Raw genomic sequence first — 17546 nt, forward strand, 5'->3', positions numbered from 1 at the left:
TCTGTGCAAAGTCCGAACCTTCTTTGCTGAGTGCCAAGGTAAGACACAAGGCAAAGACACGACTGTGGAAAAGTTTCCGCGCCGCCCTTCTTTGCCTAGTGCCAAGGTTGGCAATACATGGAAAATCCCCTTCCTTGCCGAGTATCAAGCCCTTAGACACTCGGCGTAAACCTTGGGACACACTACTACGATCTTGTTTGCCGAGTGTCATGTTATGGGACACTCGGGAGAGCACATGGTATTTCTCTGTTAATTCCCTACATTATACACACAATAATTCATAGCACTACCAAAGTTCACAAGTACTGATAGCCCAGGAATCGAACACATCATGACATCAAAATGTTGAGTATAAGTTCACATAATCATAAGTTTTGCCGTATATGTTCACACAAGTTCACATAATCATAAGGTACACCATCAAATTCAATACTACAAACTCACAACTCAAGCCACAAGTTCATCAACACGGGGGTGTGCTTCACCAGTCCATTAACACATGAAGTCCGCAACGACTTTGCCGTCCTCGATGCAGGTTCGATAAACAAACAAGCATAATTGTCACCATAAAAAATTAGTTGAAATTTTGACATGTTAAATTTGGAAAAGCATAAGTTAAAATGTTTGAAGAAAAATAGTATTATAGGCAAACAAAATAGCATGAGAATTAACAGAGTTTCTTCCTTAAGCTCTCAAGGCCATGATTGGCTTGTGTATAGGCGTGGCCATAGCAGGCATCATGGGACTTGCATCCGCTTACCTAGCTGAAATTTTGGTACTAGGAACAATATTTAATTAACGACACATTATATGTGGCTAGGAAAGAGGAGTTAGGTGCAACCTTTCAAATATTCCTATCATCTTATTTAAGGTTGCAGGATTTGTGAAGACGAAAATGACATGTCATCTTGACTTAGTATGATCTTGTAAGTAACACGCAGTTTGTGAGGTTGTAATGGGGCGAAGTTGATTCCTGACTCCGTCCTTCACTAGCGGATGGAGTCTGGCGTCAAAAGCAACTCCACCTCCTGCAAGATGGCCCAAAGTCGGGTAAACTATGCCATCTGCGCGCCGCAGTGATACAAAATAACGCCATGACCCAGTTCTGCTGCTGTAGCTCTTTTTTCACTATTCTTTCTTGTGGCAATCGCAAAGAGGTCTGGAACTGCCACAGCAAAGCCCCCTCAAATCCAGAACTGACACATATCCAAAGAGGTCCATGTCCGATTGGTCGCACGGCCGCTGAGCGTAAAGCTTGCTTTAACAGAAAACCAATGCAGTGGCAGCAACACGGTGTAGATTTGTTTGACAACACAAATGACTGCATGCGGTCCATCTTTATTCAGTACACACATAGTACCATTACACATATGAACGGGCGCCTATTAGCCTTCCACGAACAGGAAGGTATCCAGGCGTCAGGCAATTTTATTGGACCTAGGCAGACACAGAGCACCACGACATGCACAACGGTGTCTACATCATTTCATCGGAGAGGACGTCGGCCGCTTTGCTGCACGGACCGCTCTGGCACCCGACACCACAGTAGTCACGGCCGCGGCCGCAGTACCCGTACTTGCTGCAGCAGAGGCCGCCACCACACTTCTTTCTTCCTCCGCACTGCGCGTTGGCGGGGAGGGCATTTTCATCGTAGCTGGCTGTTCTATAGCACGGCCCGTTCTGGCACCCGACACCACAGTAGTCGCCGCCGAGGCCGCAGAACCCATACCTGCTGCAGCATAAGCCACCGCCACACCTCCTTCTGCCTCCGCACTGCGCGTTGCTGGGCACATCATTCTCATCAACGTTGGCTATTCTATAGCACGGGCCGTTCTGGCACCCGACACCACAGTAGTCGCCACCGAGGCCGCAGTACCCGAACCTGCTGCAACAGAGGCCACCGCCGCACTTCCTTCTGCCTCCACATTGCGCGTTGCCGGGCACAACATTTTCATCGCTACTGAAGCCAAGGGCGGTCACTGCAGCAATGGCAAGGACCAACATGCATAGTGCGTGGGCCTTCATGTTCATGGCCATGTCGGCTGCTCTCGCAGTAGATAAAACTAACTTGGAAGCTCTTCTTATTTAGCTTAGTGTGGTGGATGATGAAGCTTCCGATGATGGAACACAGAGCTTGCGAGGTACCATTATATAGGCGTACGTGCGGCAGGTCAGTGGTGCCTTCTCGAGTGAACATGCCGTGGCTAAATAGTGTTTGTTCCTAGACAAATATTGTTATCGGCTTTTAATCGTGTGCACATGGACGCTCCACTCTTGGACAAATATGGTTTGATCAAAAGTGGCTTTTATTTGTGTTGGGCTCTAGCAATAAAGTAGCTTTAATTTTCTACTTTTCTCGAGTTTGTTAGTTGGATTAGTATTCCGTTTGCAAAAGACATGTATCTACACATCACCTAGCACATTTCTTGCACTCGAAATTCTGCCTATAGATTAACATCGTGACTGTGTTGAGTAGGGAAAAAGGAAACCATGGGCATGTAGTGAACCAACCGATGGCCGCACACTGCTCACGCTCAAGACGACAACAATGGAACAAAGAGATAGGGTGGCAAAGAAACCAGAAATATCTAGCCGGGTATGAACTATTAGTACCGTAGATGCGACTGAACAACTAAGTAAGAGCTAGACAAGTAATTTACGAGGAAGAAATTGAATCTAGAACGGTAAATGCAAAAAATAAATGGGCATGATATTTAGTGAACCGACCGGGTGGTGACACACTATTCATGCTTACAGTGACTATATTGAACAAAGAGATAGGCTGAAAGATAAAACAAGAAATAGCCAGTCGGGCATGAAGTAAGTTCTAGACAAGTAATTTGCGAGGAAGAAATTGTACGTTAGATGGTGAAGGTAAAAAACAAAGGTGCAAATAAGGGCAGCCAGGGAAGAATATGTAAAGCTTAGTATTTTTTGTTGAGTGAATTCCGTTTTTTACCTCCTAGTTTGATAATTTTGACACTAATTACCCCATTTAAGAAATTTTTCGTTTTAATTATCCCATTCAGGAAAGGTTTTGCCAATTTTTATTATCTTTAAAGAATTAGAGATTTTTGACACGTCTGTGTCGTCAGGTCCATGTGGCATGACATGTAGGTTCTTTCTCACAATCGGAGCAAATCGTCGCCTGGTTCTACTTGTTTCTCCTGCACCGGACGCACCATCAAGGCGGCTGGGACGAACCATCAAGGCGGCGGGTTAGGGGACGGGAGGGGGAGGCAGCGTGTAACATCCCAAGTTTTAACAATAATAAAGATCAAGAGAGAATTTCAATTACTCAAAATTTGCAATTAACAAAAACTTTTTCTATGCATATAGTGCCACATATAGATATATGCATTTGAGTGATTTTTCTTTTGTGCAATTGCCATGATGAGTGTTAGCATGATTAAAGATTGTTATTAAACACTAATCAAGATCACCAAACCCTAGATAGAGGAGAAATAAGGAAAATAAGAAAAACTCATTTTCCACTTACATACACCTTATGCATTTTGGCAAATCCTCAACCAAGGCCAAGATTACTTGCCCCCTTGCTTCTAAAAAGCTTCAAGGTGATAAACTAACACAATTGCACCCTTGAACCACGAATCAAATCAAAAGAAATCAAGATTTCATCATACATATGATAATGGCCACTTAACACAAAAATATTTTCTTCACCTCTTTACCTCTCTGTAATTCTCAATTCTTAAACTAAGCAAGGTCAACTAAAGCCAGGTCATCCAAGACCATGTCAAGGTGAGTACTTTTCATGTTGACCACCCTCCCTAAAGTTGACCAGGTTGACCAGAATAAAATTGACAAAATGAGATCTGAGAAGAAAAACAAGATCACCTCAAATTTGAAAGTTTGCAAATCAAATCCAAATTGAGTGCCACCACCACCAATACCTCATATTAATTATATCCTTGAGATGTACCAAAAAGAATTCCAAAATTCGACAAAAAAGTTCATGCGGCCATTTTCACAAACACTTGGCAGGCAGTAATTCAGAAATGTGTTACACACTATTGTCCAGCAGTTTCTTCACTAAACCACTTTTAAACATTGATCATTACCCTCTACTACATCCCCTACATCATCCCAGTACCTCCTAGATCGATCAAAGTGAGAGAGAGGGAGAAGAAAACCCTAATCTATTCATGCCGTGGCCATGCCGGCCACCTTGGTGCACCCTCTCCCTGGCCTCTCCCTCGTCGTTTCTCCATGTCCTCGAGCATCCCTGCAGCACAAGGACCAAGCTGGTACCTCTCACTCGATCGCCACCGCACGGATTTGCCCGAACGCCCATGCCCGGAACCTTGCCGGCACACACCCGGGCACGCGGTGAGCGCGCAGCGGCCGCGCCGCATGCGTCGCTCACTCGATCGCTGCCGTCCTCGCCCTGCATCCCTACCACCGCGAAGGGACGCTACTCCTTGCCCTCTACACGCTAGACATACTCGAATACGCGCGGAGGCCTTGTCACCGTCGTCCTCGTCGCCGACGTACCGCGGGTACTGCGATGATCACCGCCAAAACTCGAGCGTTTCCGTAGCCCTATCCCTGCGCTAGCTAGCCGTTGAGCATCTCCAAGACGACGCCTACGAGATGCCGTCCTTCACTTGCCCCTTCGCTCGCCGGAAACGCCACGCCATGGCCGCGCCCTTGCAGCACCCCGCGGCACCCCTCGACGCTATAAATAGAGGCCCTCCCTGGACGCTATCTTCACACCATTCGACTCCCCTCTCACCACGGATCATCCTCACCACCTTAGCTCGATCGATTACTGCCGGAGGAGGAGCAATTTCAAGATCGGAGCCGCCGGGGGACGCAGCTCACCGTCGACGATTGGCGCCACCCCAAGCGCCGCCGCTGCTCCCAACCTCTTCCCCATCTACTACACCTTCACCGCGCATACTGCCTGAGTCCTGCATCGGCCTGGTAGGCTCTCCGACCCCCTACTGCCGCCGTGACCTCGTCGGAATCCCGTCGGTGACGACGACGCTCCCCAGCCGTAGATCTCAGTTCTAATCCTACGGCCATTCTTTAGCGTACCGTTTCGCTGAGTTAAGAGGCGCCGACAGGTGGCCCCCACCCTGTCAGCGCGGCCCGAGCGCGCCAGCCGCGTGTTGGGCTGCGAAGTGCTGCCGAATTTCGTTTCGGCCCATTAGCCTTTCCCGCCCAAGCCCAAGTTTCGAATTTAGTTTAAATCTGAAATCAATTTGTTCTGCAGATGCTGTAGTAATTTTTGAATAGTTTAAAAACTACCAAACCAAATCTAGCAAACTTTATACCGTTGGAAAGCCCATGAAATTATCTAGCTCATGCCACTGGCCTCACCTCCATTTTCGAAATAGATTTAATCTGATAAAAAAGACAAGACAGGGACTTTTGAACATTCAAACTTTATTTAAATTTCAACCAGAATAGATTTTGAAGTAATTCCAATTCTAATAAATCACAACTGATGTCCTCTAATTGATTATGCCATAACATAGCCCTGTTGTTTGTATGATCATGGACTAGATCAAATAAAATGGCTATGTAGTCATTTCTAGAGCATTTTTTTTAAGTGGAATTCAAACTCAACCCTAATATGAGAGTTATCTCTCATTTAAATTTCGATCCTAAGTACTAATAACCAAGGGAAATGACTTAGGCTAATGAACCCTTGAGGATTACTACTTAGAGATTTTAAATCATTAAATAGTAGTTTTATAACATGTGAAGTAGCACCTTGATTAAATTATACTCTCATATAGTAGATATGAAATGTTGACTTGGGTCAACCCATATTTCATACCTTATTATTATATGCAGAGATTAAATCTTAATAAGATGTAATAAGAAGAAATGCATTGCTCTAAGGATCTACTTACCAAAATTTAAGAAATAAGAATAATGAGAGGAAATTATTTTCTCCTAAATAAGAATTCATCACATAACTCACCATGCCATGTTTGATTGATAATAGGACTAGAGTGTGATCTATTTTGAGTGTTTCTAGTTAGGCATGTGTGTTTGGTTTAGTATTTATACCTCGTATTCGTATATAGACGCTAGTAACGAGGAGTATCAAGAGGAGGAGGACTACTTGCCGGAAGAAGAAGAAACCTTTGAGAACTACTCAACTCAAGGCAAGCTAACCCTTGCTAAACACAAGTGCTTAGCTCTACAAGAGCAAAGGCACCATCACACTTTACTTTTATGTATTACCTATCCCATGTCTTTACTTATATTTACTTTTGCTTATTTATTTCAAAGTACTTTTTGATTTATGATTCACTTGGTCTAGAGTAGAAAAATACTTGGAATAGATTATCACCACTCAAAGCTAGATAGCACCCCTCATGTAGTTGCTAGTGCTAATCAATTAAAATTGACTACTCTAGATGGGAACATGGTGGAGTGAAATGACTTTGAAAGAAAGTAAAGTGGAGGTGGATTTGAACAAGAGAAGATGGTGATTTTTGGAAAATTGATGATTGAGTTTGAATGCGATACCCTTCCAATTATACAAGTACCCCCACAATACCTGATTATGGGAAGGGCTTAACTAGAAACTTGTGTATTTTAGTATGGGTTCCCTCTAAACAAACATCATAGGGGTTACGCCGAGGCTGCCTCCAACAAGTGCGGAATGATGTTAATACGAGGTGGATGTACGGCCCAAGCCCCGTGCGGTTCCGGGTTGATCTGCGGTTTTCACCGGGAGGCCAAGCTCATGGGGAGAGGTGCTCATACTAGCATATATAAGTGAAAGGTTATGGTTGATGATCCGCGTACTCGTGTTACGATGATTCGGGGTTATCCTCGACGGATGTAATCAAAAGTTGTGGCACAAGAGTACAACCTCTGCAGAGTGTTAAACCTATTCGAATAGCCGTGTCCACGGTTACGGACAATTGGAAAGGCCATACTATCTCCGTTATCATTGAATTGTTTTGATGGTGGATTGAAAGGTGACATTATGGTGAACCATAATGAGTTGTGGGAATGACACTAATGTTCCCACTTGAGTTAGTCTAGCACATGATTTAGGCTTTTACCAAAGATTTATGAAACTAAAACTTGGCTTTATGCAAATAAACCTAGAGCTTAGCACCCCCTTACACTTAATGAGTATTTATCTTAGAGTTAGTTTGCGAGTACTTTAAAAGTACTCATGGCTTTGCCCTGGCTATTCAAATGCTAGACTTTGAAGAGGAGCAACAGTATCAGGATGACGGACGGCGGGACGTCTACGATAACTAGGATCGTCTTCTAACGTCAAGCGTTGCCTGTGGAATAGATAGTCCACTACTACTATGCTTCCGCTACTTAATTGTGATGTTGAACAATCTATTTGTGTAATATTGGGTCATGTGATCCCTTGTTGTAAGACTCTATGTGTTGTAATAAATGATGACTCTGAACTACTTACCATTATGTCTCGCAAAAACAATCTTCCTGGGATTGCGATGTATGATGTAATAGGGCATCCGGACTTAAAAATTCGGGTGTTGACAAGTTGGTATCAGAGCCATTGTTTGACCTTAGAAGCCCCTAGTTAGAATGGACGTTGACAAACTTAGTTTCAAATAGCTTAAAGTGAATAGTTATGAAAAATACAATCATACCCTTACCTTTGAGTCTTTTTGTTAAATGGTCAATTCATGTTCTTATTTATAAGTCACCTAAAATTTTGAACACTTGCACTCTTCTAACTTGCTTATCAATCCCTCTACAGATGGAGCCCATCATTCCGACGGAGCCCTTCGTTCAGACCCAGGTGTACGACCTGGCGAACGGAGGGGACCTGATCTTCGAACGGGATCTGTTTGCCCTCACCGAGTTCCTCGGGCGCTCTCCTCCCGTGTTCTACGGGGGACAGATCGCTGGGCCGGCTAATGGTCCACTCCGGTGGCTCATCATGGCCAACCTCCCCGGGAAGCCGGAGTCGCCAATGTTCCGCCGGATTCGGTTCTCCATCCGAGAGAACAAGCCGGGTGGATGGACTCGCCCGCGCTATGCGAGGAGGCTCTCGCCCGTCTATGCGGGCAAAACTCGGTGGCCATCGAGGGGGAACGCTTTGCGCACTTCGCAAGGCACTCCTCCCTTGGACTGCCCCTCAGCCTGCCGTTCCACCCCGTGCTTAGGCACCATGTGGATCACATGGACTTCATGCTCTTCGAGACTCGTGCCGAGCTGGACAACTCCCGCTCCGCCGCCATCCACACCCAGGGCCAGCTGAACCAGTACGCGGAGACCATCAAGGTCATCGCAAAGGAGCGGAGGACTCTCCGCCACGGCTGGTCGCGAAGAGGGAAGCTACCATCCACCGCTCGAAGGCCAAGCTCTCCATCTCGAAGGAGACCATCGCCACCCGGGCGGAACAGCTCCAGCTGCTAGAAGGAGAAGGTGAAGGGGAAGACATCCAAGGGGATGGCTACTCCTACGTCGACAACGACAATGACTATGAGGATGACGATGAGGGAGACCTTGACTTCCACCGGACCTCGCCTGCCGGGATGGACACCACCTTCCCGCTCCGCATCGATGGATAGCTTCCATCCCCCTTATGAGCACTTGCGTAGAATGATGTATCGGTCCTTTGTATCCGCCCCATGTATCGTAGTTTGTTGAAAGGGTTCTTAAAACCCTCCTGAACTTTGGCTTGTAATAAGTGCTACCTTCATGACGATGTGTGTATGTGTAATATTATTAGTATTTTAATGAATCAAGTTTAAGTTGTGTGAATTTATCCCAAAATGAGACATAGAAATTTCCCTCTTATCTCATGATCCCTATCACTGTTCAGATGGCACCTCCAACTCGCAACATGACTCAAGAGGCAATGATGCAGATGTTGCAACAGATGTTGGCAGATAGAGAAGTTGAGAGAACTGAACGGCAAGCCAACTTAGCTGCACTTCAACAGATTGCTCAGGGCAATCAAGGCCACGGAAACCATGATCATCCGGGGTCAAAGTTGAAAAACTTCCAAAACACCAACCCACCGGTGTTCAGCAAGACAGAGGAACCCCTCGATGCTGATGATTGGCTCCAAACTATGGAGAACAATCTCGAGGTTGCCGGAGTGGAGGACAACGAGAAGGTGTTGTTCGCCACCCACTATCCGGCTGGACCCGCACGTGCTCGGTGGACAAGTACCCGCGCCTTACATGCGGGGCAAATGATGACTTGGGAGGATTTCAAACTCAAGTTTAGTAAGTATCATGTGCCCCGGGTTTGATTAAGAAGATGAGGGATGAATTTAGAGAACTGAAGCAAGGCGGAATGACCGTGGTGGAATACCGCGACAAGTTTCTCACTTTGTCAAGGTACGCCCGGATGAGACGAGATCATTGTTGAGAAGAGGAAGGAAAGGTTCCTGAATGGACTGCATGATGAGATGCAGACTGTGCTGATCAACATTCCCTTTGTTGATCTAGAAGCCCTGGTTGACTCCGCCATTCAGATGGAGGGGAAGATACACCAAGCCAATGAGAACCGCAAGCGCCGTATGATGAACCAGAGTGGGCCCAGCAACAACCACAAGTATCGCCCCAGCTCAAGTGGAGGGTTCGCCCCAAGAAACAACAAGCCCCCGATGCAGAATCCACGTCCGGGTTATCAGAACCGGAGTGGAGGGAACCCCAGGCCAGGAGGCCACCACAACTACAACCACAACAACAACAACCACAGCAACTTCAACCGCGCCCCCCCTCGCGCCCCCAACAACAACTCCAACACCGCTCCAAGGACTGGGAGCAATGCTGTTCCCGTCACCCCCAAGGACAAGTCCACCTACAACTGCTACGAGTGCGGAGTGGCGGGGCACTTCTCTTATGAGTGCCCCAAGAAGCTCGCCAAGACCGCCGCCAACACCTCGAGCCCCGCACGGCAGGCAGCGTCGTGTCACCACCAACAAGAAGTTCGCCCCCAACAACCCGAACAATCGCAACGGCCGCCTCTACCACATGAACGCGGAAGAAGCTCGGGAAGCCCCGGACGTTGTGCTGGGTATGTTCTCTCGTTAACTCAATACCCGCAAGAGTGCTTGTTTGATTCCGGAGCATCGCATTCATTCATTACCGAAGATTTTGCATGCACTAGTAAGATTCAACCCATCAGTTTGAAGCATGTCATGATAGTTCAAATACCCGGATCAACCACTAAAGCTAGAAAAATTTGCAAAGATGTGCCCATCAGAATACATGAAATAGATTTCTATGCCAATTTGATTGTTCTGGGAGCAAAAGGTTTGGAAGTAGTCCTCGGAATGGACTGGATGGCGAAACATCATGGACTGATTGATTGTGCCAAGAAGGCCATCACCATGACTAGTAGCACCGGAATAATAGTCGAACACATATCTGAAAGGTTGCCCAGAAAATTCACTTGTAACCAAAGCCTAGCCAAACCCACCTTGGATCAGATCAGGGTCGTTTGTCGATACCCTGATGTGTTTCCGGATGATCTACCCGGTATGCCCCCAGATCGGGATATCGAGTTTATCATCGAGTTAATCCCCGGACCTGGACCTATCGCCCAGAGAGCCTACAGCATGAATCCGGCAGAGTTAGTGGAACTGAAGAAGCAACTGGATGATATGCTATTCAAAGGTCTGATTAGGCCAAGTGCATCACCTTGGAGATCACCAGTTTTGTTTGTGGACAAGAAGGATGGTGCCAACCGTTTATGTACGGATTATCGTAAACTTAACGATGTCACCATCAAGAACAAATATCCCTTGCCAAAGATAGAAGATTTGTTTGACCAACGCGATCGGTGCCAAAGTATTCTCAAAGATTGATTTGAGGACTGGTTACCATCAACTGAAGATTCGTGCCACCGATATCCCCAAAACTGCTTTCACCACTCGATATGGATTGTATGAATACAATGTCATGTCATTTGGATTGACTAACGCCCCCGCTTACTTCATGAATCTCATGAATAAGGTCTTCATGAACTTCCTGGATAAGTTTGTCGTTGTTTTCATCGACGACATCCTTATCTACTCAAAATCTGAAGAAGAGCATGAGCATCACTTGGAAGTGATCTTAGATACCCTTCGGGAGCATCAACTGTACGCCAAGTTCAGCAAATGCGAGTTTTGGTTGAAAGAGGTAGGATTCCTGGGACACATATTGTCCGCCGGAGGGATTGCCGTTGACCCCTCAAAGATCAAGACTGTTGAAGAATGGAAAGCCCCAACCACCCAGACCGAGGTCCGTGCATTTCTCGGATTGGCGGGATACTACCGCCGATTCGTTGAAGGATTCTCAAGCATAGCCAGACCAATGACTCAGTTGTTGAAGAAGGATAAGAAGTTCGAATGGACGGACAAGTGTGAAGAGAGTTTCCAACAGCTCAAGAGCAGACTGACTTCAGCCCCAATACTAATCATGCCGGACATCACCAAACCATTCGATGTGTATTGTGATGCCTCCAAGATTGGTCTTGGATGTGTGTTAATGCAAGAAGGGAAAGTGATATCTTACCTATCAAGGCAACTGAAGCAGCATGAACAGAACTATCCAACCCATGACTTAGAGCTAGCAGCCGTGGTGTTAGCACTGAAGGTGTGGCGTCATTACCTTATGGGTAATCGATGCGAGATCTATTCAGATCACAAAAGTTTGAAGTACATCTTCACTCAGAAGGAGCTGAACATGAGGCAAAGAAGATGGTTAGAGTTAATCAAGGATTATGATATGGAGATTCACTACCACCCCGGCAAGGCCAATGTGGTAGCGGATGCTTTGAGTAGACTGCCGTGCCAGTTAAACTCAATGATCGCAGAAGAGCAACCTAGCCTGTTTCAAGAGTTTGAACAATTTAGAATGGAATTAGTGAGTGAAGGTTTTCTCGCAAGCATTGAACTTCAACCCACCCTGATTAGTCAAATCAAGGAAGCCCAGAAGGGAAATGCAAGCATTGACGGGATTAAGAGCCAAATATCCGCCGGAAAGGCACCAGGTTTCACCATAGATGAAGAAGGAGTGCTATGGTACAACGGACGCCTTTGCGTGCCATCAGACTCAGAGTTGAAGCAAGTCATTCTGAAAGAAGCTCATGACACCCTTTACTCCATTCACCCCGGAGGTACCAAGATGTACCAGGATTTGAAGGAACAATTCTGGTGGCATGGAATGAAGAGGGAAATTGGAAGCTACATCGCCAAGTGTGACATCTGTCAAAGAGTCAAAGCCGAACACCAACGCCCCGCAGGACTGTTACAACCCCTACAGATTCCCGAGTGGAAGTGGGATTCCGTAGGAATGGATTTCATCACCGGACTGCCCAAGTCTAGTAAAGGAAATGATTCCATGCGGGTAGTGGTCGACGGACTAACCAAAGTCGCCCACTTCATCCCCGTCAAAACCACCTATCAAGGACCGAGACTCGCGAGCTATATATCTCAAGGATAGTCAGCTTGCACGGAACCCCGAAGTCGATAGTATCCAGACAGAGGATCCCAATTCACCTCCGGATTCGGCGGAAAGTACATGAAGGACTCGGAACTCGTCCGAATTTCAGCACTGCCCTATCACCCGCAGACGGATGGACGGATCGAAAGAGTCAACCGGATACTAGAAGATATGTTGAGAGCATGTGTGCTAGAGTATGGATCTAAGTGGGAAGACTGCTTGCCATACGCAGAATTCTCGTACAACAACAGCTACCAAGCCGACTTGCGAGATGGCCCCCTTCGAAGCCTTGTACGGAAGGAAGTGCCGTACCCTCTGAATTGGTCGGAAGTAGGAGAGAGCCAAGTCTTTGGGCCAGATATTCTCCGAGAAGCCGAAGAGAAGGTTCACAAGATCCGCGAGTACCTCAAGACAGCCCAATCAAGACAGAAGAGCTACGCCGACAAAAGATGCCGAGAGATGACCTTCGAGATCGGGGATTTCGTATATCTCAAAGTGTCCCCTCTTAAAGGAATGCAGAGATTCCAACTTAGAGGAAAGCTCGCACCCCGATATGTCGGACCTTTCAAGGTCCTGAGTCGCCGAGGAGAAGTATCCTATCAACTGGAGTTACCAGAAGAAATGTCAGCGGTGCACAATGTGTTTCACATCTCGCTACTCCGGAAGTGTTTAGAGGTACCTGAGAAGACCGAGGTTTTCAAGAACATCGACCATCGAGCTGTGGATATCAACTCAGATCTGACATACCGCGAAGTACCTATTCGCATCCTGGAAGAAGCCTTCAGAACCACCCGTACCCGAAGTATCAAGTTTCTGAAGATCCAATGGAGTAACCACACCGAGGAGGAAGCCACTTGGGAGAGAGAAGACTTTATGAGGACTGAGTACCCAGATCTCTTTAGTACCTAGTTTTCTCAGATCTCGGGACGAGATCTTTTGTAAGGGGGAAGGGTTTGTAACATCCCAAGTTTTAACAATAATAAAGATCAAGAGAGAATTTCAATTACTCAAAATTTGCAATTAACAAAAACTTTTTCTATGCATATAGTGCCACATATAGATATATGCATTTGAGTGATTTTTCTTTTGTGCAATTGCCATGATGAGTGTTAGCATGATTAAAGATTGTTATTAAACACTAATCAAGATCACCAAACCCTAGATAGAGGAGAAATAAGGAAAATAAGAAAAACTCATTTTCCACTTACATACACCTTATGCATTTTGGCAAATCCTCAACCAAGGCCAAGATTACTTGCCCCCTTGCTTCTAAAAAGCTTCAAGGTGATAAACTAACACAATTGCACCCTTGAACCACGAATCAAATCAAAAGAAATCAAGATTTCATCATACATATGATAATGGCCACTTAACACAAAAATATTTTCTTCACCTCTTTACCTCTCTGTAATTCTCAATTCTTTAAGCAAGGTCAACTAAAGCCAGGTCATCCAAGACCATGTCAAGGTGAGTACTTTTCATGTTGACCACCCTCCCTAAAGTTGACCAGGTTGACCAGAATAAAATTGACAAAATGAGATCTGAGAAGAAAAACAAGATCACCTCAAATTTGAAAGTTTGCAAATCAAATCCAAATTGAGTGCCACCACCACCAATACCTCATATTAATTATATCCTTGAGATGTACCAAAAAGAATTCCAAAATTCGACAAAAAAGTTCATGCGGCCATTTTCACAAACACTTGGCGAGGCGATAATTCAGAAATGTGTTACACACTATTGTCCAGCAGTTTCTTCACTAAACCACTTTTAAACATTGATCATTACCCTCTACTACATCCCCTACATCATCCCAGTACCTCCTAGATCGATCAAAGTGAGAGAGAGGGAGAAGAAAACCCTAATCTATTCATGCCGTGGCCATGCCGGCCACCTTGGTGCACCCCTCTCCCTGGCCTCTCCCTCGTCGTTTCTCCATGTCCTCGAGCATCCCTGCAGCACAAGGACCAAGCTGGTACCTCTCACTCGATCGCCACTGCACGGATTTGCCCAGAACGCCCATGCCCAGAACCTTGCCAGCACACACCCAGGCACGCGGTGAGCGCGCACTGGCCGCGCCAGTACGTCGCTCACTCGATCGCTGCCGTCCTCGCCCTGCATCCCTACCACCGCGAAGAGACGCTACTCCTTTCCCTCTACACGCTAGACATACTCGAATACGCGCGGAGGCCTTGTCACCGTCGTCCTCGTCGCCGACGTACCGCGGGTACTCGCGATGATCACCGCCAAAACTCGAGCGTTTCCGTAGCCCTATCCCTGCGCTAGCTAGCCGTTGAGCATCTCCAAGACGACGCGTACGAGATGCCGTCCTTCACTTGCCCCTTCGCTCGCCGGAAACGCCACGCCATGGCCGCGCCCTTGCAGCACCCCGCGGCACCCCTCGACGCTATAAATAGAGGCCCTCCTCGGACGCTATCTTCACACCATTCGACTCCCCTCTCACCACGGATCATCCTCACCACCTTAGCTCGATCGATTACTGCCGGAGGAGGAGCAATTTCAAGATCGGAGCCGCCGGGGGACGCAGCTCACCGTCGACGATTGGCGCCACCCCAAGCGCCGCCGCTGCTCCCAACCTCTTCCCCATCTACTACACCTTCACCGCGCATACTGCCTGAGTCCTGCATCGGCCTGGTAGGCTCTCCGACCCCCTACTGCCGCCGTGACCTCGTCGGAGTCCCGTCGGTGACGACGACGCTCCCCAGCCGTAGATCTCAGTTCTAATCCTACGGCCATTCTTTAGCGTACCGTTTCGCTGAGTTAAGAGGCGCCGACAGGTGGCCCCCACCCTGTCAGCGCGGCCCGGCAGCGCCAGCCGCGTGTTGGGCTGCGAAGTGCTGCCGAATTTCGTTTCGGCCCATTAGCCTTTCCCGCCCAAGCCCAAGTTTCGAATTTAGTTTAAATCTGAAATCAATTTGTTCTGCAGATGCTGTAGTAATTTTTGAATAGTTTAAAAACTACCAAACCAAATCTAGCAAACTTTATACCGTTGGAAAGCCCATGAAATTATCTAGCTCATGCCACTGGCCTCACCTCCATTTTCGAAATAGATTTAATCTGATAAAAAAGACAAGACAGGGACTTTTGAACATTCAAACTTTATTTAAATTTCAACCAGAATAGATTTTGAAGTAATTCCAATTCTAATAAATCACAACTGATGTCCTCTAATTGATTATGCCATAACATAGCCCTGTTGTTTGTATGATCATGGACTAGATCAAATAAAATGGCTATGTAGTCATTTCTAGAGCATTTTTTAAAGTGGAATTCAAACTCAACCCTAATATGAGAGTTATCTCTCATTTAAATTTCGATCCTAAGTACTAATAACCAAGGGAAATGACTTAGGCTAATGAACCCTTGAGGATTACTACTTAGAGATTTTAAATCATTAAATAGTAGTTTTATAACATGTGAAGTAGCACCTTGATTAAATTATACTCTCATATAGTAGATATGAAATGTTGACTTGGGTCAACCCATATTTCATACCTTATTATTATATGCAGAGATTAAATCTTAATAAGATGTAATAAGAAGAAATGCATTGCTCTAAGGATCTACTTACCAAAATTTAAGAAATAAGAATAATGAGAGGAAATTATTTTCTCCTAAATAAGAATTCATCACATAACTCACCATGCCATGTTTGATTGATAATAGGACTAGAGTGTGATCTATTTTGAGTGTTTCTAGTTAGGCATGTGTGTTTGGTTTAGTATTTATACCTCGTATTCGTATATAGACGCTAGTAACGAGGAGTATCAAGAGGAGGAGGACTACTTGCCGGAAGAAGAAGAAACCTTTGAGAACTACTCAACTCAAGGCAAGCTAACCCTTGCTAAACACAAGTGCTTAGCTCTACAAGAGCAAAGGCACCATCACACTTTACTTTTATGTATTACCTATCCCATGTCTTTACTTATATTTACTTTTGCTTATTTATTTCAAAGTACTTTTTGATTTATGATTCACTTGGTCTAGAGTAGAAAAATACTTGGAATAGATTATCACCACTCAAAGCTAGATAGCACCCCTCATGTAGTTGCTAGTGCTAATCAATTAAAATTGACTACTCTAGATGGGAACATGGTGGAGTGAAATGACTTTGAAAGAAAGTAAAGTGGAGGTGGATTTGAACAAGAGAAGATGGTGATTTTTGGAAAATTGATGATTGAGTTTGAATGCGATACCCTTCCAATTATACAAGTACCCCCACAATACCTGATTATGGGAAGGGCTTAACTAGAAACTTGTGTATTTTAGTATGGGTTCCCTCTAAACAAACATCATAGGGGTTACGCCGAGGCTGCCTCCAACAAGTGCGGAATGATGTTAATACGAGGTGGATGTACGGCCCAAGCCCTGTGCAGTTCCCGGGTTGACTGCGGTTTTCACCGGGAGGCCAAGCTCATGGGGAGAGGTGCTCATACTAGCATATATAAGTGAAAGGTTATGGTTGATGATCCGCGTACTGTGTTACGATGATTCGGGGTTATCCTCGACGGATGTAATCAAAAGTTGTGGCACAAGAGTACAACCTCTGCAGAGTGTTAAACCTATTCGAATAGCCGTGTCCACGATTACGGACAATTGGAAAGGCCATACTATCTCCGTTATCATTAAAACTGTTTTGATGGTGGATTGAAAGGTGACATTATGGTGAACCATAATGAGTTGTGGGAATGACACTAATGTTCCCACTTGAGTTAGTCTAGCACATGATTTAGGCTTTTACCAAAGATTTATGAAACTAAAACTTGGCTTTATGCAAATAAACCTAGAGCTTAGCACCCCCTTACACTTAATGAGTATTTATCTTAGAGTTAGTTTGCGAGTACTTTAAAAGTACTCATGGCTTTGCCCTGGCTATTCAAATGCCAGACTTTGAAGAGGAGCAACAGTATCAGGATGACGGACAGCAGGACGTCTACGATAACTAGGATCGTCTTCTAACGTCAAGCGTTGCTCGTGGAATAGATAGTCCACTACTACTATGCTTCCGCTACTTAATTGTGATGTTGAACAATCTATTTGTGTAATATTGGGTCATGTGATCCCTTGTTGTAAGACTCTATGTGTTGTAATAAATGATGA

At 45.7% G+C, this 17546-nt stretch overlaps 1 protein-coding gene across 1 annotated transcript; it reads right to left on the reverse strand.

Annotated features, from left to right (window-relative positions):
* Positions 1-1476: 1476 nt before the first annotated feature.
* LOC124690814 (lectin-like) lies at positions 1477-2037 on the reverse strand. The gene has a single exon (XM_047224146.1). It carries the CDS (start codon positions 2035-2037, stop codon positions 1477-1479), a length of 561 nt encoding a protein of 186 aa, XP_047080102.1.
* Between the last annotated feature and the right edge of the window lie 15509 nt (positions 2038-17546).

This window comes from Lolium rigidum, chromosome 2 (genome assembly GCF_022539505.1).
Source record: "Lolium rigidum isolate FL_2022 chromosome 2, APGP_CSIRO_Lrig_0.1, whole genome shotgun sequence".
Classification (NCBI taxonomy): Eukaryota; Viridiplantae; Streptophyta; class Magnoliopsida; order Poales; family Poaceae; genus Lolium; species Lolium rigidum.